This window comes from Chiloscyllium plagiosum, unplaced genomic scaffold, assembly GCF_037043375.1.
Source record: "Chiloscyllium plagiosum isolate Xiang-an unplaced genomic scaffold, Cpla_swu_hap1 HiC_scaffold_19, whole genome shotgun sequence".
Classification (NCBI taxonomy): domain Eukaryota; kingdom Metazoa; phylum Chordata; class Chondrichthyes; order Orectolobiformes; family Hemiscylliidae; genus Chiloscyllium; species Chiloscyllium plagiosum.
The window spans coordinates 65,681,057-65,706,558 of NW_028270157.1; the positions used below are offsets into that span (position 1 = coordinate 65,681,057).

General features: G+C 43.9%; 1 protein-coding gene across 1 annotated transcript in view; it reads right to left on the reverse strand.

The window, feature by feature from the left end:
* The window catches only part of LOC122559483 (uncharacterized), a 183,730-nt gene that overhangs the window by 27,604 nt on the left and 130,624 nt on the right, over positions 1–25,502 (reverse strand). Inside the window, exons 46-52 of the mRNA XM_087996932.1 lie at positions 23,754–23,940; positions 18,873–19,037; positions 14,151–14,388; positions 12,875–12,954; positions 10,158–10,290; positions 4,570–4,770; positions 3,088–3,195 (exon numbers count right to left, since the gene is read on the reverse strand). Coding sequence (XP_087853058.1) covers positions 3,088–3,195; positions 4,570–4,770; positions 10,158–10,290; positions 12,875–12,954; positions 14,151–14,388; positions 18,873–19,037; positions 23,754–23,940 — 1,112 coding nt within the window. The remainder of the gene's footprint in view (positions 1–3,087; positions 3,196–4,569; positions 4,771–10,157; positions 10,291–12,874; positions 12,955–14,150; positions 14,389–18,872; positions 19,038–23,753; positions 23,941–25,502) is intronic.

Consider the following 25,502-nt stretch of genomic DNA (forward strand, 5'->3'; position numbering starts at 1 on the left):
GAAACCGAATGACAATTTGGCAAAATACAGTAAGATTCAGCCCTAAATTCCTTTCTCTAAGATTATTATTCACCACAGCAAAATGCGAAGTATACAATGTGCTTAATGGGCAGCAGAGGGCAGTGCACTTTTTTCTCTGAAGTGGGAATGTCATGACCCACCTTGAGTGCACTGCCCATTGTGCCAATACCATGGCTTTTAGGGGTCTATTCTGTTCTTTTTTTAAAAACAGAGACAGGTTGAGACAGAGGTCCTGAGCACCCTGTTCCAAAGCCAATAAAATAAATAGCTTCTGAAGCTTTGGGTCTTCTTTTAAAGTTGGAACAATAGAAGCAGCCTGAATGGGTGGGGTCAAGCTCCCACAGAACCAGGATTTTCGGTTTTAGCTTTCAGTGGTTGGGGTCTTGAAGCTGGATGTGGAAGCTCTTATTCCTCTCTCTGTTACAGCTAAAAGCTGGGGTTCTCTTCCTGCTGTGAGAATTGCATGTGAGACAATCTATTTTAGTGAATTTGCCTTTGCCAAGGGTGTGTCTATGGGATGTTACCATACTGGACCAGTTAATTAGTAGTTAATGCATATATAATTTTGTGAAGCAAAAGAATTACAGATAAGTCAATTCTTTTCTTCTTATTTTGGCTGTATTTTAATTATAGCATATGAACAAAATCTCATATTCAAGCCTGGTATGAATTTTACTTCAAGCCTGGTAGTTTGACCAATCGAATTATTCTGGAACACAACACTGTAACATTAGGGTCTGGACTACCTTCTTAATAAACTTTAAGCGGAGTTTGGTCTGATCCATAACAAACTCTTGTCAGAATCAAAATCTCTATTTCCGGGTTGGGTTTAGGATTATTGGACTCAACATTTTGTTTGTTGAATATGATTGGTTTAAACAAGGCATGCTTGTACAGTGATGGCTCTTTCAGCCACTAAGAGTTTCCTGGGGGGTGGAAGAAGTCACTTTGGGAGTTTTACAGAAAGGAGCGAGGCAAAGCGTTTGGAATTGGCGGACAAGCTAGAGTTAGGGTTGCCTCTGTCCATGCAAAAAAGGGGAGGATTTTGGACAGCTGTCTTCAGAACCAGAGCTAAAGCAGGTAGAGAGGTGGATGAATGCATTGTAGAAGGCCCACCTCGATCCGATGGGTCATTGGCCCAATTTGGTAGATGAGTGTGAGAAGCCTTAAGCATCACCTCTCTGACCACAGCCCCCCCACCACCACCACCAATCCCAACTCCATACTTCCATATCCTCCCTATGTCTTCTGTACCCCTCCACATCCATTCACGTCCCTCCTGAGTCTCTTTAAGTTTGGTCACTCAAACCTTCCCCGCTCTAGCCACTGTGCAAGTGCGCTTGAACCCTTGTATGCTCAGAGCTCTGATAACCACGTGGAGGCCTGCAGCACAGGGTCATCTGCCTGAGTCAGGAGCCTGTAGCTGAGAGTGGGGAGGACTCTTACAGATCCACACCCAGAAGCTGGATTCGGGAGGTTTGGCTCGGAAGCTGTGCTTGCCTCCCTCCAGAAACATAAACTGAGAAGTGCAGTCACTGGGATTAAACCGGCTGAATCAGTGTCTGCCAGTCATTGGAAATGTTTCAACGGCCAACCACCCTTCTTGGGAGAGGATTACTGACCTGCCTTCAATCCTGACTTCTAGAAAACCTGGACATATGTGGATTCGAGGCAACTCAGAACTTGGGTGTAAAGTTTTAACATCTCAGCCTACCCAAACCCACATGTTCTCGGTGGCTTCAGAAAGAAACTAAAACAAAAAAAAAACAAAGAAATAAAGATGTGCGTTTATGTTGCACTGTTCACAACCACAGAATATCCCAAGACCCCTCCGCGTAGCCTGGTCAGTGTGGGAAACATGGCCACTAACTTACTCATAGAAGACCTTACAAAAAGCAATGTGATAACAAACTGACCCTCTGCTTTTTATGGATATTGACTTTTAAAGGATAAGTATTGTCTCCGTCGCTGAGAAGAATGACCCTATTCTTCACTCATTGCACCCTGGGGTCCCATTGAGAGACTAGACATGACCTTGATTTCATCTGAAAGGTATTTCCTAGGTATTGCTGTGAATGAAAGCAACCTAATGTTGAATAGCTTTATTTTGAAAGGCGTTGATTTTTTTTCCCCCTTCCTTTTCTTAAAGCACTAACCCTCGTTGGTATACATTTCCATGGGCAGCAGCTATTTTCTGGTTAATATCAAAGTATTCACCATGACCGTGCCCTCTATTTGACCACAAAAGGTGTGGAAGGTAGTGTCAATGGTATCACGAAGGAATACTGGCACAAGAGGTTTTCAGTTAGACTGACTTCTCGGCTCCCCAGTCCCTGAGCACCGACCAACTATTGCAACTTCCCGACCGGAGACTCAAATCCTCTCTCGTCTCTTACCCAGAAAGTAAAAATGCCTTTATTCTTTTAAGCTGAAAGTAAAGCTCTCTCATCATTGACCCCATCAAACATTTCTGAGACTGGGACAGCACGGGGTCAGATTCAGAGTAAAACTCTCTCTACCGTTTTAACGAACTGAAATTAAAGATCCCTCTACTCTTTTAAATTAAAAATAATTAGACAGTAAAGCTCCTTCAATAGTGTCCACATCAAACAACCCTGGGACAGGGGCAGCACGGGGTTAAATACAGAGTAAAGCTCTCTCTAATCTTTTAATCTGAATGTACACAGGTCGGTGCAACATCGAGGGCCGAAGGGCCTGTTCTGCACTATATTGTTCTATGTAAAGTTCTGTCTGCATTATCCTCATCAAACACTCCCAGGACAGGTACAGCGCTGGGTTAGGTGGAGTGTAATGCTTCCTCTACTCTTAAACAAGTGGTAAAGCCATCTCTACTCTTCAACTAAAAGTTAGTTGGAAGGAAACCTGAAAGTAAAGCTTACTCTACTCTGTTAAGATGAAAGTAAAGTTACCTCTACTCTTTTAAACCATAAGTAACTGGAAAGTAAAGCTCCCTTGATACTGTTGCCTGACACTATACTGACTGACTAGAATCTAAATGAAAGCCACAGAGACTCTTCAGTATGTATAGGAGATTATGGCATGTACCTCTTCAGCACAGATCGGCTTGTGTCCGAGGGTGTGGAGGCAGAACTGAACAGGAGATGATCAGAACGCAGTCCATGGGCAATAGATGGCCCCCTCTGCCCATAGATGCTGTGAAAGAATCATAAACACTTCAAAATATCTTTACATTGTTTAATGTTTAAAAAGTTTACCTTCATTTGTTTAAAAAAATGGTTTTGTTGACTGGGAAAATACTTTGCCCTGCAGTTTCCAATGGAAGTAACTATGGGTGTAATCTGCTCAGCTCATGGCTTGCCCATGAAAGCACTATTGCTGCTTAGAACTCGTCCACTTTCATGCCCAGTTTTTCACTGAGCTGGATGGCTTACACTTATTGCCCGTAACTGCAGCACACCAGGGACCTTACTGTTACCTTCAGCTCAGATGCACTTGGCCCCAGTCAGCTCAACTGTGAGATGAGCTGAAAGGACAGAAACAAGTTGCTAAAGTTTCCCTCACTGCAAGAGAATGGGACAGACGGCAACAAGCTCAACATTATCTGAAGACCAGCAGGAACAGCTACTCCTTCCAACCTCATGCCTGCAGCACCAATGGACTCCAGGCCTCATGTTAGCAACTGGCCAAAGCTTCTTCAGCAGCACCTGGACTCATAACCTGAACCTAGAGTCAGTCACAATCCAATTCCAGCCTACTGGGTGAAAATTAGGGTTGCTGAATTTCGGGAGCAGTTGAGATTCCCCATCCACAGTATTCCTAAGTCCACAGGAGCCCAAACTAAGCAGTCTACATTAAAAAAATGGCAACTTTTATATTGTCACCCAGGATGTTAGAGACCAAAAAAAAACTGCAGATGCTGGAATCCAAAGTAGACAAACAGGAGGCTGGAAGCACCTGGCAAGCCAGGCAGCATCAGGAGATGGAGAAGTCAATGTTTTGGAACGAGACAGTTCGTTTTACTGTCCTGATGAAGGGTCTCGACCCGAAAGATAGACTTCTCTACTTCCTGATGCTGCCTGGCTTGCTGGGTGCTTCTAGCCTCCTATTTGTCACCCAGGATGTGTTTGATATGGTTCATTACTGGGCTACAGTCATCAGACCTCATTCCTGATAAATCACAGAATGGTTACGGCACTGAAGAAGGCCATTCGACCTATAGTGTCTGCTCTTCAAATGGACATCCTTACCTAGTGCATATATCCTGCTTTTCCCACATATCCTTGCATGTTATTTCTATCCAAAGATCGATAACCAAATGCCCTCTTGAATGTTTTAGTTCAACCTGCCTCCGCAAGACAACCATAGAATCATAAAACAGTTACAGCACAGTAGGAGGGTATCCAGCCTGTCTTGTCCTTCCTGGCTCCTTGCAAAAGCAACTTATCTTGTCCCTCCCTCATGATTTCCTGTTAGCCTGACGTATGGCCAATCACAGCAACAGAAAATAAAGGAAGAATTGACTTTTCCAACACAAAGTGTTTGTTATTAAACTTAAAAAGCAAGTACCTGTGGTATTCTGGAATGTTCCAGGATCTAGAGGTATTGTCCTCATTAGAGCGTTGGTCCTCGGGTTGAATAAAGAACAGAGTGTTGTTAACTTTCTCATTTTGCTGTCCTTCAAGCATTGCTGTCAGAATATTCTTCTTGCACTTGTCCTTTTTAAAGTGTGTATCATAGCCCATCCAATTATTCTTCATCATTCCAGTCCTGCGTTGGATTTAAATTATAAAAGAGAGATGAAAACTGCAAATCATAAATGTTTTGGAATATAAATCAAAGGAGTGAATGCACAGGTTGAGGCTATATTTAGTCCGTTATTAGATTAAATTACTTACAGCGTGGAAACAGGCCCTTCGGCCCAACAAGTCCACACTGAGCCTCTGAAGAGCAACCCACCCAGACCCATTCCCCTACATTTCACCTAACACTATGGGCAATTTAGCATGGCCAATTCACCTAACCTGCACATCTTTGGACTGTGGGAGGAAACCGGAGCACCCGGAGGAAACCCACACAGACACAGGGAGAATGTGCAAATTCCACACAGACAGTTGCCTGAGGTGGGAATTGAACCCGGGTCTCTGGTGCTGTGAGGCAGCAGTGCTAACCACTGTGCCACCATGATTTTTTTGATGATTTGTTTTGTTTCTCTCTCCACATATCTTGTTAAATTATTCCTTTTCAACATAGTAGGAACAATCCTTCATTAGTTACCCTGTGAAACCTTTTATAGTTTTGAATAATCCATTTATACACTCTTAACTTCTCCTGTTTCAGTGCAAAATGCCACAATTATGTCATTTTTGGTTAATAAATAAACTCTGATTTCTCGCCAGATCCGTTTGATTCTTGACTGATCCTGCTCTATGGGCCCAGTAACTAAAGGGTGTTCAGAATTATACACAAGTAGTCATATGCTTAACTGATGCCCACATACTAATTCAATACAACATTCGACATTAGACAGATAAAACCCAGATTCCCACTGGTCTTTTATACCAGTGGCTATACCACTAGATAGCTCTGTCTTTCCACATTTAAACAATCTTCATATTTTGGTTACACCTCCCTTTATCAATCATTTACTTAACCACTACTCTGCCTTATTTCTCTGTATCGCTTCAGGAACCTGGGAGCAAATCCGTTCAGGCATCCATGTCGAATTATACTTCACAATTTGCCCGGACCCCACCTTTAGAACTATCAATAATTACTGAAAAATGTTTACAGGGCCACAGAACAACAGCAGATTCCCTGATAAAATAATACCTGAATATCTTACCACTATTTACTGGTCTTGGTTCATGTCCCTTAATATCCTTAATAGCCAAAATCTATCAACTTCTATTATTAATTGAACCTCAATTACATTAATCTAATTTTGGAGGCAGTGAGCTCTGGATATCCATTACTCCCTTGTTTGAAGAATTGCTTCCTGATGACATCCTGTGGCTTTGCCCTTCTTGTGCTTAGGAACGTGGAGAAAACAAAATACCTCCCAGCAGAGACTGTTGGGGGAAAGCGCCTCTCACTGGTGTCTTTAATGTTCCACTCCAATTCCTATTCTTGGTCAAATCCTGAACCAGAAAGTTATATTCTCCTTAACACTATAACAAGACTATCAGGTGGCACTTCCTCAAATGATACTAAAAAAATCATCACATTTCTTTTATTCACAAATGCTACTTCCTCAGGAGATGTTTCACTAAATTAGTCAAAGATGTCCCATCCTTAAAATGCCTATGTTGGTTACACAGAGAAAGAGGTCATTCACTCCCATTGGTGTTTTTGCTCCATACACACCTGCTCCCATCCTACTTCATCGAGTCCTTGCAACATATTCTTCAAGTCTTTTTTTACCCCCTCATGTACCCATCCAGCTTCCCCCTCGATGTAACTCTGCCATTCAGCTGAATTACTGTATCTGGTAGCAAACGTAACAGTCTGAACAGTTGCTGGGGAAGAAGGCCCTGCTGAATTCCTTAGTTGATGTCTTATATTTTTATCCTTTAGTTTGGAACTCCTGTACAAGTGGAGACACCTCCTCTACAACTAATCTATCAAACGTTTATTATATTAATGACCTCCGGGTCAGCCCCTAATCCTTCCTTTTCTCAACAAAAGAGTCACAGCCTGTTCAGTCTTCCCTGATGAGTATAACTTCTCAGTTATTAGTTAGTTGTTAGTCTTTTCTGGTTAGATCATAGAGATGTACAGCATGGAAACAGACTCTTTGGTCCAACTCGTCCATGCTGACCAGATGTCCTAACCTAATCTCATCCCATTTGCCAGCACCTGGCCCATATCCCCTTAAATTCTTCCTATTCATATACCCATCTAGATGTCTTTTAAATGCTGTAATTGTACCAGCCTCAACCACTTCCTCTGGCAGCTCATTCCATACACACACCACCCTCTGTGTGAAAAAGTTGCCCCTTAGGACCCTTTTAAGTTTTTCCCCTCTCACCCTAAATCCTCTAGTTTTGGACTCCCTGACCCTAGGAAAAAGACCTTGTCTGTTCACCCTATCCATGCCCCTCATGACTTTATGAACCTCTATACGGTCATCCCTCAGCCTCTGATGCTCCAGGGAAAACAGCCCCAGCCTATTCAACCTCACCCTATAGCGCAAACTCTCCAACCCTGGCAACATTCTTGTGAATCTTTTCTGAACCCTTTCAAGTTTCACAACATCCTTCCAATAGGTAGGAGACCAGAATTACACGCAATATTCCAAACGCAGCCTAACCAATGTCTTGTGCAGTTGCAACATGACCTCCCAACTCCTGTACTCAATGCTCTGAGCAATAAAGGAAAGCATACCAAACACCTTCTTCACTATCCTATCTACCTGTGACTCTATTTCCAAGGAACTATGAACCTGCACTCCAATGTCTCTTTGTTCAGCAACACTCTCCTGGACCTTCCCATTAAGTGTATAAGTCCTGCTCTGATTGTTTTTCCAAAATGTAGCCCCTCGCATTTATCTAAACGAAACTCCATCTGCCACTTCTCAGCCCAGAGTTTGTGGAACTCAAAACACCAACAGATCAGCCATGATCTTATTAAATGGCAGGGGAGGCTGAAGGGGCAGAATGGCTTATTTCTGCTCTATTTCATATGTATAATTTATTCTCCCTGAGAATTCCAACATTTACAAAGTTGATTTTCATCCTGCATTCTGAATTCAGGATCTCTCTGGATCTTGGCATGGTCACGGAGTGATTAGCATTGCTGTCTCACAGTGCCTTGGACCTGGGTGGGTTCCACTGTCAGACGACTGTCTGTGTGGGGTTAGCACACTCACCCTCTGTCTCCGTGGGATTCCTCTGGGTGCTTGGGTTCCCCCACCTCCCCCCCCCCCAGTCCAAAGATGTGCAGGTTAGGTGAATTGGCCAAGCTAAATTTGCCCATAGTGTCCAGGGTGTGCAGGCTAGGTGGATTAGCCATGGTAAAATGCAGGGTTACAGCGATAGACTAGGGGGATGGGTCTGGGTGGGATGATCTACAGAGGGTCAATGTGGACTCAATGGGCCAAATGGCCTGCTTCCATACTGTAAAGATTCTATGATCTAACTTTATCCACAACGGGTGCTGGGCGGAAGTGAAGTCGGAGTGCAAAGCCGGTCGGGAAGGTAAGTGATTGTTATTTAAGAACTTACCTCGACGCCAACAGTCTTCTTGCAGCAGAGAGTGGCGGGAGCAGGGTGGAAGTGAAGTCGGAGTTCTTAGTAAGGTGGAGGAGCAGAGGGATGTTCATAGATCTTTGAAAGTTGCCACTCAGGTGGATAGAGCTTGTAAGAAGGCCTACGGTGTATTAGCGTTCATTAGCAGAGGGATTGAATTCAAGAGTCGTGAAGTGATGTTGCAACTGTACAGGACCTTGGTAAGGCCACATTTGGAATACTGTGTGCAGTTCTGGTCGCCTCATTTTAGGAAAGATGTGGAAGCTTTGGAGAGGGCGCAGAGGAGATTTACCAAGATGTTGCCTGGAATGGAGAATAGGTCGTACGAGGATAGGTTGAGAGTTCTCGGCCTTTTCTCATTGGAACGGCGAAGGATGAGGGGTGACTTGATAGAGGTTTATAAGATGATCAGGGGAATAGATAGAGTAGACAGTCAGAGACTTTTTCCCCGGGTACAACAGTGTGTTTCAAGGGGACATAAATTTAAGATGAAGGGTGGAAGGTATAGGGGGATGTCAGGGGTAGGTTCTTTACCCAGAGAGTGGTGGGGGCATGGAATGCGCTGCCTGTGGGAGTGGCAGACTCAGAATCATTGGCGACCTTTAAACTGCAATTGGATAGGTACGTGGATAGGTGCTTAAGCTAGGACAAATGTTCGGCACAACATCGTGGGCCGAAGGGCCTGTTCTGTGCTGTATTGTTCTATGTTCTATGTTCTATGAATCTATTTGGGCTACAGTTTCTGCCTTGTGCCTTTTGTCATGAATAGGTGTCATAGAGTCATAGAGATATACAGCATGGAAACAGACCTTTCGGTCCAACCCGTCCATTCCGACCTGATAGCCCAACCCAATCTAGTCCCACCTGACAGCACCCGGCCCATATCCCTCCAAACCCTTCCTATTCATATACCCATCCAAATGCCTCTTAAATGTTGCAATTGTACCAGCCTCCACCACTTCCTCTGGCAGTCATTCCATACACGTACCACCCTCTGCGTGAAAAAGTTGCCCCTTAGGTCTCTTTTATATCTTTCCCCTCTCACCCTAAATCTATGCCTTCTAGTTCTGGACTCCCCCACCCCAGGGAAAAGACTTTGTCTATTTATCCTATCCATGGCCCTCTTAATTTAGTAAACCTCTATAAGGTCACCCCTCAGCCTCCTACACTCCAGGGAAAACAGCCCCAGCCTGTTCAGCCTGTTCAGCCTCTCCCTATAGCTCAGATCCCCAACCCTGGTAACATCCTTGTAAATCTTTTCTGAACCCTTTCAAGTTTCACAAAATCTTTCCGAAGTTAGACCAGAATTGCACGCAATATTCCAACAGTGGCCTAGCCAATTTCCTGTACAGCCGCAACATGACCTCCCAACTCCTGTACTCAATACTCTAATCAATAAAGGAAAGTATACCAAATGCCTTTTTCACTATCCTATCTATCTGTGATATTACTTTCAAGGAGCTATGAACCTGCACTCCAAGGTCTCTTTGTTCAGCAACACTCCCTAGGACCTTACCATTAAGTGTATAAGTCCTGCTAAGATTTGCTTTCCCAAAATGCAGCACCTCACATTTATCTGAATTATTACATTCACCACTCTAGTGCCACAGTTGACATTTCCTTTGGATTTCTTTTGGTTTTGAAACTTTGTATTTGCTAGAAACTAGAAAATGTGTCCCATTGTGTGAAACACTGAGAAGGATCTTTTCTCTGGACAATAATGAGACAGCACACTGACCTCCTGCTGAAGCTCTGATACAAATCCTTGCAAAACTAATGGACAGAAGATAGATGAACTGCAGAAAGACAATTACATTTATGCAGCAACACCCAGATCAGTGACTCTGCATGAAGCTTGTATCCTTTGGTACCCAGGTGACTGGATGCACTCAATTCCTCACTACTTACCGCTTCCTCCTGTAGCACCACACAAACAGAAGGCCAAGTAATAGGAGACTGAGGAAAACCATTGATAGGACTGTGATGATAATCATTCCTGCTGAGCGGTGCCAATCCTCCTCAAGCATCTGATACGGGATGGCTGATGTGAGACAGAATACAACAGTCAGAACACAGCATGATACTGCAAATTAATTACACTCACATAGCCAGTGCCTTTGCTCAGTCAAGGGAATTTGTGTTTACCTTCCTGTGGTTCAGTGTTATTTGATTCTGGCATCTATGGCTGTCACCATCTATAGAGACCAAACCCCTACTTCCCACACATTCCTCAGGAGAGTGTTAGACCCAGGAAGGGGACAGGGAGTGATGTCAATGAAGCAAATGCATCCCCATTCTATTAGATGTCACATTACGATGATAAAAATGATGCACGAAGTTGTATTTATTCACAAACTATCTTGGAAACTGAAACATTATAGTGACAACACAAATCATTTCAAGCTGTCATCTAATTAAGGAATATTGTGAATTCAGGATTACAGTTTATAAGATATGATATATTTATCCAAATCGGATTTGCCCCTTTTCTATTCCCTTTGTTATAACCCTTCCTTTTTTTTTAAACCCTCATCTCCTCTAAATACTTTAAGAATACAGTATTTGGTTCTGGTCATCCTTCCATTGGAAGGACCTTGTGATAATTGAAAGGGTGCAGAAAGGACTTACAAGGATGTCACCGGATTTAGGGAGAGGCTGAAGAGGCTGGGGTTATTGTCCCCGGAGAATTGGAGGCTGAGGGCTGACCTTATAAAGGTTTATAAAATCATGAGGGGCAAGGATAGTGACAGCCAAGGACTTTTTCCTCGGGTGGGGGAGTCCAAAACTAGAGGGCATAGATTTAAGGTGAGAGGGGCAAGATTTAAAAAGGAGCTGAGGGGTAACTTTTTCATGCAGAGGGTGGCGCGTGAATGGAATGAGCTGCCAGAGGAAGTGGAGGCGGATACAATTACAGCATTTAAAAGGCATCTGGATGGGTATATGAGTAGGAAGGGTTCCGAGGAATATGGGCCAAATGCTGGCAAATGGTATAAGGTCAGATTGGGATGTCTGGTTGGTGCAGATGAGTTGGCTAAAGGGTCTGTTCAATGCTGTATGCCTTTGCGAAGGCTGTGAGGCACCATGAGACTGGGCTCAAGAGATGCCAAGAGCTCTCTGTTACCCAAGTCACATGGTAACTCTCAGATGTGTGAACCTGAACGGTATAGTGGATGGATTCTGGTGAAGGAAGGAAGAAAAGCTGATACAAAACACATCTTTCCCCAGACAGGGTAAACTGGATGGGAACGGGATTGAATGGCAGCTTGTATTTTTTGCTGCTCAAGATGGCCATTGGCTGACCTGCTCCAGGGCTGTCCTCCGCTTGCTCCCCCTCCGTTCTTTTTCTAGCCACTTCGACTTCGCTTGTCATCTCCTCAAAAACCCAACCCACTGTACATTTGATGGACGGGTACAAGCAGAACCTTATAGTTAGAAGTGGGGCCTTGGAGTGGGGGTCTCGCCCCAGCTGAAGATTTGCCAGAGCCTCACATGCCCTAGTTAGAGTTTGGAACATTGGATTTGATGGGCCAATTCCAGGCCTTCCTCGGAGATCAAGAGTCCCAGAGTTTCAAGTCAGCTACCAGGGACCAGCAGTTCCACCAGGACAGTGGTGACTGATCCCTGCATGACACGCACTCAAGGCCTAGGAAGCCTGCAAGTAGGCCCTGCACAGTACTCTCCTGCTTGGCATGGTCCTTCCACAGCAAAAACCTGGCCCACTGCTGGAACATGGTTTTAATTAGCCCTCACCAACAATCGTGCCACAGGGAAGATTCTGCCCTGTGTCCTGCCAGATAGGTCATCGGATTGTACCCTCAGATTTGCTCTTTCAAGTGCACACAGTATCATGGTTCTCATCGAAAAATCTTGTCAACTGCCCTTGAGATTGCATCAATTTTCCTTACGATTACTCCCTTGATGTTCAACATCAATCCGTGTCTCTTGTGTTTTCTGCTAACATCCTAATCTGCAATAAAACTACTTATGGGAAAAGTGAGAAGATTTTCCTGAATAATAACGATGATGAACATCTCAATTAGCAAAGGCCTACGCGGCTCCGTTTCAACATTCTCAATTGTTAGGGGAGATGGTGTTCTGGTGGCAATGTCACTGAACTCATAATCCAGGCGGTCAGGATTTAAAAAGGAGCTGAGGGGTAACTTTTTCATGCAGAGGGTGGCGCGTGAATGGAATGAGCTGCCAGAGGAAGTGGAGGCGGATCTGGGTTCAAATCCACAGCAGCTGGGGAAAGGATAAAGAAATCAACATGGTCTGTCTCTGTCCAAATGGCTAAAGTCAGACATAACTACAGATATCATAGCAAATGAGGGAGTGGAAAACTGAGCTCTTACATTACATCCAAGCTGTTATACAATGTAGTGTAATTCTAAGAACACATTTGCCCCTGTAATCATGTTCCATTACAATCAATAATGTCTCTATTTTGGAAAGAGTTCAGGTACTAGATTGTGAGATGACAATGCAAGTCTTTCTATCATTCCTTCCTGGAACTAGAGATTTATGGTTCACATCTTCACGGTTGATTGGTTGCTAACCCAACCTAACAGTGCAGGACTGTTGCAGGTGCCACCTTGAATGTGTCATTCAATGCTAACCCAACCCACCTTTTTTGGTGTGGAATTTATCTGACCAATTGCTGCTCATAATCTCGCCTCTGTGTTGATCAACCAGAAGATACTTGATCCTGGGGAGGACAAAATCCAAGTCAGTATACTTTCTCAAAATCCCATCCAAAGTTGAAGCAAAATTACATTTTTCACAAAGTATCTTTTCTTAGTCAGAGGAGTTTTTGTTCCTGCTTCCCCCCAATTTCTTCCCTTTCATAGTCTCTTTTGCATTACATCCAACGATGCCTCGGATATCTCATATCCGGGTGCTTCTTTTCATATCGGAACCTGTAGATTCAGTGCTGAACAATATAATTACAACGTCATCCATTTAACTGTTAGTGATCTCCATGAAAATTGATCTGTTAATCCAATTATTTGAGGGGAATGGTACGTGACAGATGTGTGTAACTAACTAATCCATGTAAGGATATGCATAACTGAATATTTCATTACAATTTTTGTTATTTACTTTCTTCTGCAGCATATCTCCCACAAATGTTGGACATTTTCTACTGATGAAATATTGCGTCATCAGGAATTGCATTGCCAGTTTAGATCGCCTCTCAGCAAGCCAGCCAAAGAGACATCACTGAAGGTGACACTTCAGAGTGCAGGACTGTTGCAGGTGCCACCTTGAATGTGTCATGCAACAAAAGCCCTGCATATCCTCTAACATGGAAATAAAAAGATTCTGGATTAGTGGTGCTGGAAGAGCACAGCAGTTCAGGCAGCATCCAAGGAGCAGCGAAATCGACGTTTCGGGCAAAAGCCCTTCATCAGGAAATAAATAGATCCTAGTGAGAAAAAAATCGTGGAGAGTTATTGTCTTCTTTTAATATTTATTTCTTCATCAATACCATTAAAAAGAGAGTAAGTGGTCATTTACATTGTTATTATTTGCTGTGTTTTAGCATTACAACAGGAACAGCAGTTCAGAAAGTACTTATAATTGGCTTTAGGGATCTTTACGGGTTGTGAATGGCACTACAGAAATGCAAGCTTATTTTCTGAGCCCATAAGCAACATGGTGTGTAATATTTGGACCAGGCCTATTCTGAGTCAGTTAATGTGCATCTGTCTGATATTCCACTTGAGACATGGAACCAAGATTGATCCTGTTGAGTCATCCTAACACTTCAGAGGATATGATCCCACTCTGTTTTGAAAAGAATATGCTGGGCACATTTATAGGTTTCTGGAAATTCATGCCTGAAGCAAGTCAACCCTGCTCCACTGAAAACACCTCGGTTACATTCAGGCTAAAGCTCACCTGTAGGTTGTGTTGGAGTGCAGTGGCTTGTCACAGACGACCAGAGAGTGGCACGTGCTATTGGAGCCAACCACATAGTACAGCAAGGTCTTGGAAAGGTCCAGATTCTTTCCATCATCACAGTCGTACACTGAGAGGTGCTGCTGTGCAACATACGGACTTTGCTGCCCTGGGTCAGATTGATTGGAGACCCCACTGATTGAGTTTAAAGATAGCAGTGTAAAATTCCTGTAGGCAACTGGGCACAGAAAAAAAACAACTTGTGAACTCAAGTAGGACATCGAGAGCATATCGCCATGGTCATTAACACCAAAGAAAATGCTTAAAAGCTCCACAAAGTACAATTAAAGGAGAAGTAATTTCTGTTAAGCAGCAAAAGCACGTTTATTCACAATAAGAAGTCAGTGTGGCAAAAATGGCCTGAGAGGTTTGGATTAATAACCTCGGGTCAAAGACTGTGTTCCAGCAGATTGATGGACCCACCCCAGTGTTACAACAGGGCTCAGTTCTCTGACATGACGGGACACTTCCCGATATCAGGATGGGGTTGTCAAGGAAATCTATCCAATTGTGCTTAAACGATTGTCCAGCATGTTGAAGGTAAATGAGTTGGGCTGATCAACCAGAAGGGGTTCTCTGAGGGACAGGAATACATGGAGTTGTGAAGGTGGGTTGAGAATGTGGGATAGAAACGTGAGGATGTTCTGGAGGGATGAGGAGATTGGTGACCAGCTGTGGAAGCTCCAGTCTCCCTCCCTTGATGATCTGCTGTGCCCATGCAACTTATACTACTGGCAGTCAACCTTACATACACACAGCATAGAAAACACTCCGCAAGGAGGCCAAGGCAGGCACTACTCAATCCAAATTCTGGATCAGTGGTGCTGGAAGAGCACAGCAATTCAGGCAGCATCCGAGGACAGGCAAAATCGACGTTTCGGGCAAAAGCCCTTCATCAGGACCAAAGTCCAGCAAGTAAGGTACCTCATCTGCTGCACGCCTCTTACATGCAGTGGGGAACTGGAAGGCTCATATTGCTTTCTCATTGGTGGGAGCAGACCTGGGGATGTGCAAACGCATGTAAAAGGGTGTCTGCCATTGGAAAGCTCTTTCGGCCAATAGGGGAAAGGCTTCAGGAATCTGAAGCACAAAGGGATTTGGGAGTCTTAGTTCAGGATTCTCTTAGTGTTAATCTGCAGGTTCCTTTGGGAGTTAGGAAGACAAAGGCAATGTTAGCATTCGTTTCAAGAGGGCTAGATTACAAGAGCAAGGATGTCATGCTGAGGCTGTAGAAGGCTCTGGTCAGACCGCATTTGGAATATTGTGAGCAAGTTTGTGTGCCTTGCCTAAGGAAAGACATATGGGTGCAGAGGAGGTTTACAAGAATAATTCCAGAAATATGAGGAGCAGTTGAGGACTCTGTATTGTATGGAGTTTCAAAGGAAGAGGGGACAGGGGGATCTGATTGAAACCTACAGAATACTGAGAGACCTGGATAGACTGGACATGGACAAGATGTTTCCACTAGTAGGACTAGGACCAGAAAGTACAGCCTCAGAGCGAACAGATGACTCTTTAGGCCTGAGATGAGGGGGAATTTCTTCAGCTCGACGGTGGCGAATCTGTGGAACTCATTGCTGCAGAGGGCTGTGGAGGCCAGGTCATTGAATGCATTTCAGACAAGAGATTGATACGTTCTTGATTGGGATGGGGATAAGTGTTACTGGGAGAATGCAGAAGAATGAGATTGAGACACATATTGTCCATAATCAAATTGTGGACCAGAGTCAACGGGTTGAATGGCCTAATACTGCTCCCATATCTTTCGGTTTATTTTCTTACAAATTTTGATAATTTCAAACTTGCATCCCAAATGGTGGGAACCCAATTTCTTTCCTTTCATGTAAGCAAGTTCCCCACATCCAGGAGCAGCATAAGATTCTGCCCTTAATATGGGATCAATGTAATTCTTGTTGTGATGTGAAGCATCAGGAACAGTGTGTGCTTCAGGCTTGTCAGAGTTGGGAGCGAGGGTATGGCATCCAACGTGGTCAGTGAAGCAAGAAGATTGAGGGGAAGGAATAGAAAAAAAAACTGAAAATACTCCATAGGTCATGGAGAAAAAAAAGATTAAGTGTGAAAATACAGGATGATGGAGGGTGTGAGGAAGGAAGATCACAAGAAAATGCTTACAATCAACTGGAGTGGACTAAATCAGAAAAAGCCAAAATAATGCAGGATAAATCGGGGTTGACGGGCATGAAAGGATGGTTCTAAAGGAGGTGAAATTTGGCAATGGTCAAATCGTTGCCAGTGCACCCTGTCCAAACCCAGACCAGAACATGAAAGCAGAAACTATGACGACATTCAAGGATGAGCTAAAGGGCGTTCAAAACAAAACTGTTCCCACAATAGAAGAGGCAAAGCTTCCGAATATCGACATCTGAAGGTGCAAAAGAGCACGCAGATTAGGATAAAGCCAAAAAAAAACTCATGACAGATGGAAAGAGCTCAATGCTGCAGAAATTCTGTAAAACCAGAAGAAGTAGAAAGAGGCTATTCTGCCCTTCAGTGTGATAATGTCTAACCTGATAATCCTTAACTGCACTTTCCTGCCTTTGATTCCTTTCCTGATTAAGGGTGGGCAAAGGTGGCTACAGGTTGTTTTCCTTTATCGGCCAAGGTCTAGAGGGCAGCAGGAAGAGGGATTCGCAAGGCATAGTTGGATAACAGATTGTCACTAAGCGGTTGCAGTCAATGTGCAGTGGATGTGGGAAGATGGTGCACGACAGATAATTGAGACCACCATGACAGCAGATCTCCTGACAACCGCAGCTCTAAGCACTGCAGCAACAGCAACTAGAGCATAAAACCAGGAAGGTTTTGCTAGAACAGTATAGAACATTAGTTATACTACACCTACAGAACATTTTTTGGCCACTGTATCACAGGAAGGATGTTATCATGGTAGGGAGAATACAGAAGAAATGTATAAGGGTGTTACCAGGAAAAGTTGAGGGGAAAGATTGTATAAGCTTGGTTTCTTATGACAGCATAGGAGGCAGAGAGAAGATATAATTGAGGTGTGTACAATTATGAGGGACTTGCATAGGTGGGATAAGGAGAACTATTTCCATTAGCACAGCGGCCAATAACCAAGGAACAAAGGTTTAAAGAAAATCATAGAAAAGGGTTTTTTTTTTAAACCAGAGATGATGGCATTGGACATCTGGAACTCCCTTACTGAATGGATGCTACAGGAAGAAATTCTTATTATAGTTAAAAAAGAAACTTGGATATGCACCTGATATGCTGCAATCTGCAGAGTAATGCACCAAAAACTGGAACTACGATTAGACGGGATCACTTTTTCTTGGCTGGTAGAGAAATGATGGACTGAAGGACTTCCTGCTATGCCATAAATATATGTATGCTATTTTTTTTCTGGATAGCAGGTGCTGTAATGGTTCAGCCATTGTCATTTAATTCAGAATCTATTGTTTTTATATGTGCCCATTACCATTTCCCTTAACTACACCCCATTATTGTGGGCGGCACGGTGGCTAGCCTCACAGCGCCAGGGACTGAGTTCGATTCCAGCCTCAGGCGACTGTGCTGTGTGGAGTTTGCACATTCTTCCCGTGTCTGCATGGGTTTCCTCCAAGTGCTCTGGTGTTCTCCCACAGTCCAAAGATGTGCAGGTCAGGTGGATTAGCCGTGCTAAATTGCCCATGGTGTCCAAGGATGTGCAGGCTAGGTGGGTTAACCAAGGGAAATGCAGGGTAACAAGGGTAGGGTAAGGGGATAGGTCAGGGTGGGATGCTTTTCAGTAGGTTGATGTGGACCTGATGGGCCAAATGGCCTATGTCCACACTATGAGGATTCTATGAACTAGATCTAACTCCTTTTTGAAAAAATTCACTGCTTTGGCTTAGACTGCTTTCTTTGCCAGAGAATTCTGCAGCTCAGCATTCTCTGGGTGAAGAAATTTCTCCTTATCTCAGACCTAAATGGACTGTGACCCCCCCACTGCCCTCCCAGGTCATTGAGAACATCCTTCCTTGTTAACCCTGACTAGTCACTGTTAGAATTTTATAGATATTTATCTGGACCTCACTCATTTTGCAAATCTCCAGTGAAGGTAGTCCTAACTGATCCAGTCTCTCTCTGCATTTACAATCTTGCTGTTCTAGGAATGAGTCTGGCAAACCTTCATTGTATTGTCTCCATAGCCAGAACATCCTTCCCCAGGAAAGGAGACCAAAACTGCACACAATACTCCGGGTATGGTTTCACCAAGGCCTGTACATTTGCAGCGAGACATCCCTGCTCCTGTACTCGAATCCTCTCGCTGTGAAGGACATCATACCAGTTGCACCTTCCCCCTTCCCAAACTGTTGCCATTGAGATAATAATCTGCTTTCCGAGTTTAGCCACCAAAGTGGATAACCTCATATTTGTCAGAGCTAACATTAACAGTGTGGGGAAGTCAAAAGCTACACAGTAGTTTATCTCTGGAGGTTCAGGAGGATTTACCCCTTCATGTTTTTAACATTCAAACATGCTGAAGGTTCATTTGGAACTGAGTTGAAGACACTCCAAAGCAACTTACATTTTTCTGCCACTGACTGGTTCCGTGTATCTGATGCGACAAAACATACCATCACAGAAAGCTGAAACACAAGGAAAAAGCTACAAAGATGGAAGAATGAAAAGATATACCTTCATTCTCTGCAACAACAATGTAAAGCGAGAGACGACCATACGACGCATCCAACTGTCTGGCAGCTGTATCGAACATCCCACACTCTGGCAATCTCAATATTATACTTGATGCCCTTATAGAGACAGCCTCATTGATAAGCAGCCTTGGCTTTAGTTTTTGCACTAAATGGAGAAAAAGAATGATGGAATTTATAGAAAGATTTCTATTGCACGTTTTGGACTGTTATAGACTTCTATGAGATCTGCCATCATTTTTCAAAACTCCAGTGAATACAGTCCTATCTGATCCTAGCCAATGCAGCACAGTGACTCAGTGTTTAGCACTGCTGCCTCACAGCATCAGGGACCCAGGTTCGATTCCACCCTTGGGCGACCATCTGTGTGGAGTTTGCGTGTTCTCCCTGTGTCTGTGTGGGTTTCCTCCAGGTGTTCTGGTAACATACCACAGTCCAAAGGTGTGCAGTTTAGGTGGAAGGGTGAAACTAAACTGCCCCAGAAATGTGCAGGCTAGGTAGGTTAGCCACAGTGAATTGCAGGGTTACAGGATAGGGTAGGGGTATGGGTCTAGTTGGGATGATCTATGGAGAGTCAGTGTGGACTCAATGGGCCGAATGGCCTGCTTCCATGCTGTTGGGATTCTATGACTTCTGAAAGCTTTTTTCAGTTAGTTACATGGAAAGGGGCAATACGTGGTCAAGAGCACGGTGCTGGAAAAGCACAGCAGGTCAGACAGCATCCGAGAAACAGGAGAATCGATGGTTTGGGCATAAACCCTTCATCAGGAATGAGGCTTGTGGGCCGGGAAGGTAAGAGATAAATGGGAGGGGGGTGGTGAGGCTGGGGGGGGAGGGGCATGTAACTGGGAATGTGATAGGTAGATGAAGGTGGGGGGGTGAAGCTGATAGTTTGGAGAGGAGGATGGAGTGGATAGATGGGAAAGACAATGGACAGGTCAAACCGAGTTGGAAGCTTGGGAGTGGGAATAAGGTGAGGGGAGGAGGAAATGAGAACACTGGTGAAATCCACATTAATCCCGTGTGGTTGCAGGGTCCTAAGGTGGAAGATGAGGCATTCTTCCTCCAGGTATTGGGTGGTTAGGGTTTGGTGATGAAGGAGGCCCAGGACCTGCATGTCCTTGGTGGAGTGAGAGGTGGAGTTGAAGTGTTCAGCCACGGGTCGGTGGGGTTGGTTGGTACGGGTGTCCCAGAGATGTTGTCTGAAACAATCCGCAAGTTGGCATCCTGTCTCCCCGATGCAGAGGAGACCACACCGAGTGCATCTTTTGCAGGAGATGAGATTGGTAGAGGTACTGGTAAATTTCTGTTGGATGTGGAAGGAACCTAGACCCCATGACTCAATGGCGGGAGCATTACTAACTGTGCCATGGTTGCCACATTCTTACCAATATTCGGTGAGGCAAATGGAAGGAATGTGGAAATCTAGGGCATATCATTCCTGTTCAGAAATCCAAGCTAAAATCTGAAATTTGTTTTCGAGTCTCAATGGTTCAGGATTAGACAGGCAGCAGCTGAACTAGGCAGGCTGCAGGATCACTGTCCAACTATTTATGCTGGACTAATTAAACACAGCGAGAGTGGGCTAAAACCGAAGGGAAGCTGAGCAGCGTGAGGGCGAGGAAGCTCAGCCAATGTCGCCAGCGGTGGTAGGTGTGCAAGAGACACTGATTGGGACTTGGCTGTGATGTTCCAGGCTTTAGATACTCCCCACTGCCTATTTCACAGGAGGAATAGCCAGTTGAGTGGGTTGCCTAATGACACCAGAATTTGACAAAGAAATTAATAGCTTCAGAAAAGAATTGGGAAGAGCAGAGAACAGAGTAGAAAAAATAAATATGTATTAATGTTTAACCGATGCAGGGCAAGTTAAATATGTTGCTAAAATACGTATTAAATATATAGTATTCCAAAGAACACAAAGAACAGTACAATGCAGAGTAGGCCCTTTGGCCCACCAAGATCCATGCTGACATATGACCCTTTCTAAAACTTAAACCCTTTTGCCTCTACGCAGTCTGTATCCCTCTATTCCCTCCCTGTTCATATATGTATCAAGATGCCTCTTAAACATTGCTATTGTATCTGCCTCCACCACCTCCTCTGGCACTTAACACCTTCTCTGTAAACAAAAACTCACCTCTCACATCTCCTTTAACCTTGCTGTAAGGAGAAAGTGAAGACTGCAGATGCTGGAGATCAGAATTGAGAATGTGGTGCTGGAAAAGCACAGCAGGTCAGGCAGCATCTGAGAAGCAGGAGAATGGACGTTTTGGGTAACAGTCCTTCATGAGGAATTTCTGAAGAAGGGCTGTTGCCCGAAACAGCGATTCTCCTGCTCCTCGGATGCTGCCTGACCTGCTGTGATTTTCCAGCAGCACACTCTCGATCTTATTACCGTAAACCTATTTCCCCTTGTAACAGACATTTCTATCCTCGGAAAACGACTCCAACCATCTACTCTATCCATGATCTCATCATTTTTTAAACTTCTATCAAGCTACCCCTCACTTTTTCATGTTCAAGTGAAAACAAACCAAGTTAATCCAATCTCTCCTCATAACTAATAGCCTCGAAACCAGGTAACATTCTGGTAAACTGTTTCTTTACCTTCTCCAAAGTTTCCACATCCTTCTGGTACTGTGGCGACCAGAACTGTATGCAATATTCCAAAAGTGGCCAAACTAAAGTTCTATACAGCTGCAACATGACTTGCTAATTTCTATACTGTATGCCCTGACCAATGAAGGCAAGCATGTCATTATGCCTTCTTGACCACCTTATCTACTTGCGCTGCCCCTTTCAGGGAACTGTAGACCTGTGCATCTAGATCCCTCTGTATGTTAATGCTTCTAAGGGTTCTGCCATTTACTTATATTGCCCTCCTGCAGTAAACTTTCCAAAAGCATCATCTTGCATTTGTCTGGATTAAACTCCATCTGCCATTTCTCTGTCCAAGTCTCCATCCTATTTATATCCTGCAGTATCCTCTGACAATCCTCCTCACATCCACAGCTCCCCCAATCTTTGTGTCATCCGCAAACATGGTGGGCCACCTACATTCTCCTCCAAATCATTTAGAGATGTGACACACAGAAGCAAGACATGCCGAACCTTTACAAATCACTGGTAAGGTCTCGGCTGCACTGTGGCCGATTCTAGGAACGTCACCTTCAGAAGGTCATGAGGAAGTTGCAGAGTACAAACTCCTCCTGGCGTCAGGAGTAGGCACTGTGTTCATGTTTTTATAGGCATAAAGAAACATTACCATGTTAATGTTAACATAGAACATTTGTGAGGGAGCACCGAGTGGGATCTCCCGTGGAAGCTCCCTACTTTTCGGGAATAAGACAAGGCTGAATGCAAATTGCCAGTCCTTGGAAAATCTGGCTCTTTGGATTCAGTTTTTCCACACTGGTGGGATTCTATGATTGCATTGTTATCATGGCGATTGGAGGTTGATTATTTCAGGGGAGTATCCAAGCCTCAGTCACCATTAGGTGCTTCATCAATGACCTTCACTCCATGATGAAGACAGTGGTGAGAAACCTCTCTGATGACTACACAATCTGTGACTCCTGAAGCAATGTTTGCCTTCTGGAGCATGACCTGGACAACAGCCGGCCCGGCTGACAAGGGGCAAGTAACATTTGCACCACATAAATGCCTTCCAATAACCATCTCCAAAAGGAGAGTTTAGCCACTCCAATGATATCCAACTATTGCTGAATCCTCCACCATTAACTGGGCCAACATATAAATATTGGGGTGGCAAGAGCAATACCTTCCAGTACCGCTGAAAAAAGCCACCTCTCTCTGGAATAGCTCGTGAAGATAAGAGAGTTTTTAAGTCTGATGCAAAAGGTGCCGTGTTCAACATGTTACATTGGTGCTGCAATGGTTCATCAGACTGTGTGATACATTCCAGGGTGGATCATGAATACCTTGAGACATTGACTGAAGAGACTGTAACTTGACTTGAATTTTCATCACTCTTACCCCAGAGTTACAAGAAAACCATTCAGACTCATCAAGTCATAGAGGTCTACAGTATGGATACAGGCTCTTTGACCCAACTTGCCCCTACCGGCCAGTTCTCACAATTAAACTTGTCCCATTTGCCTGCATTTGATCCATATCCCTCCATGCCTATCCCTCCATGGACCTGTTAAATGACAAAATTGTACTTGTTTCCACCATTACCTCTGGCAGCCCGTCCCAGACACTCACCACCCTCTGTGTGAAAATACTGTTCCTCTGGACCCTTTTGCATCTCTCCCCCCTCACCTTAAACCTCTAGTTTTAGACTCCCCTACCACAGGGAAAAGCTGTTGGCTATCTACCCTATCTATACCTCTCATGATTTTGTAGATAATACATAATTCACATTTATGTAGTGCCTTTGACAACACAAAACATTCCATGGTGTGCTTGTTGGGAATGAAATGGTATTCAAATGTTTGGTCAAAAAGATAGACGTTAAGGAGGACCTTAAAGAGCAAAGAGAAGTAGGGAATCAGAGAATTAAATGAGTTTGAACTGCTTGCATTGGAAAATGATCATAACAAAGATGAAGTTTCTTTCAGTGGGTACTTGAAATAGAGGATTCAGTCAGGAGAAAACCACTCATATTTCCAATAGTTTCTCAATTTGTCATCTTGCTGACCCCTGTGAGTGTTCTAACATGTATAAGTGGTTTGGAGAAGAAATGCAGGTGGCCTGATTAGCAAGTTTGTAGATGCCACAAAGGTTGGCGGACAGTGAGGAGGATATTGCAGGATATAGACAAGCTGAAGACTTGGGCAGAGAAATGGCAGATGAAGTTTAATCTCGTCAAATGCGAGGTGATGCCTTTGAACCTTACCTGGTGTAGGTTGCTGCTTTTGCAGCATCCTGAGGGAGACCTTCTTACTGGGCGATCCTTCACCTTGGCGGTTCACCGCAGAAACAGTGATGTTATAGGTGGGCTTCTGAGGCAAATCTCGTAAATAGATATAGTTAGCATTTGTCGTATATCGTACAGGTGAGGAATCCGGTACCTGGACATTAACCTGTTGAAACAAAGGAATATTTATCTTACCAATCAGCCAACATCTTAAAGTGACCCTCACCATTAAATTGTTGCTTAGAAACAAAGGGGCAAGACTTCATCTAAATTCTCAATTTTCTCTGTTCCCACATTCCAATGGTCAAAAGTAGAATTATGGACAATCCCATTCACTCAAAGAATAAAGAAGAAGAAACAATACAGCACAGGTCTTGCAGCCCACCAACACATAATGCCTTTTGAAATAAAAAACCTTTTACCTTGACATGGTGCATATCTTTGTATTCCCTGCCTATTCATGATCTGTCAAAGTGCCTCTTAAACATTGCTATTGTATCTGCCTCCACTACTTCTTCTGGCAGCACATTGCAGGCACTTACCACCCTCTGTGTCAAAACCTGCCCTTTACGTTTCCTTTAAACTTTCTCCCCTTTACCTTAACCTATGTCCCCAAGTAACTGACATTTCTACCCTTGGAGAAAGACTCAGAGTATCCATTCCTCTTGTAATTTTGTAACTTCTATCAGGTTGTTCCCCCATTGTTCAAAGTTCAAGTGAAAACAAACTAAGTTTGTTCAATCGCTACTCCTAGCTAATACATTCCAAACCAGGCAAAATTGTGGTAAGCCTGGTTTGCACATTCTCAGTGTCTGAATGGGTTTCCTTCGGGTGTTCCGGTTTCCTCCCATAGACCAATGATATGCTGGTTAGATGGATTGGCCATGCTAAATTGCCCATAGTGTCCAGAGATATGTAGATTAGATGAATTAGCCATGGGATGTACAGGATTGCAATGCAGGATAGGGTAGGGGAGATGGGTCTGGATGGGATGCTCTTTGGCAGGTTGATGTGGACTCAATGGGCTGAATGGCCTCTTTCTGCACTGTAGGGACTCTGAGACACTATGAAAGTGGAATAACATACAAACGGGGAAAGAGAGCCTTTTCCTTTCTTCTGGACAGACTGCTGACTCATGTTAAAATGTAATTTAATTAGAAAAAATGCTGAGCTATCATTCTAGCACGCCTCTCTACAAATCTTTTACTTATGGGGAAAAGGTGATCAAGTGGAAATATCACTGGACTATTAATCTAGATGATCAGGCTAATGCTGTAGGTACATGGGGTCAAATCCCTCTATAGATGATGGCAGAATTCAAATTAGATTAATAAAAATCCAGACTGTAAAGTAATGGTGACTATAGAATTACCATTGATTGTCATAAAAAAAAACCACACTCCCACTCCCAGATCACATTTAAACTCTGTCCAGCTATCACTTTAATTAGTTCCTACTTTCCAGTCCAGGGTTCCTGAATGATGTTGAGAAGTGAGAACTCTTCTAGCCAAACATAGTCGCCCCACTCTTTTATCTTGCAGCCATGGAGAGCCCAATATCCTGTTGTACCAAAGAGGGAGATGTGGCGTGGCTAGTGTACAACAGCGTTCCCATGAAAACTGAGGGAAAAAAAAATCAGTTCTCTTTCTGGAGCGCTGGTGGCTAATCTTCCAGATTACCTGCAAGTACCTTGGATCTTTAATAGACTGATCTTAAACCCTATCCTCC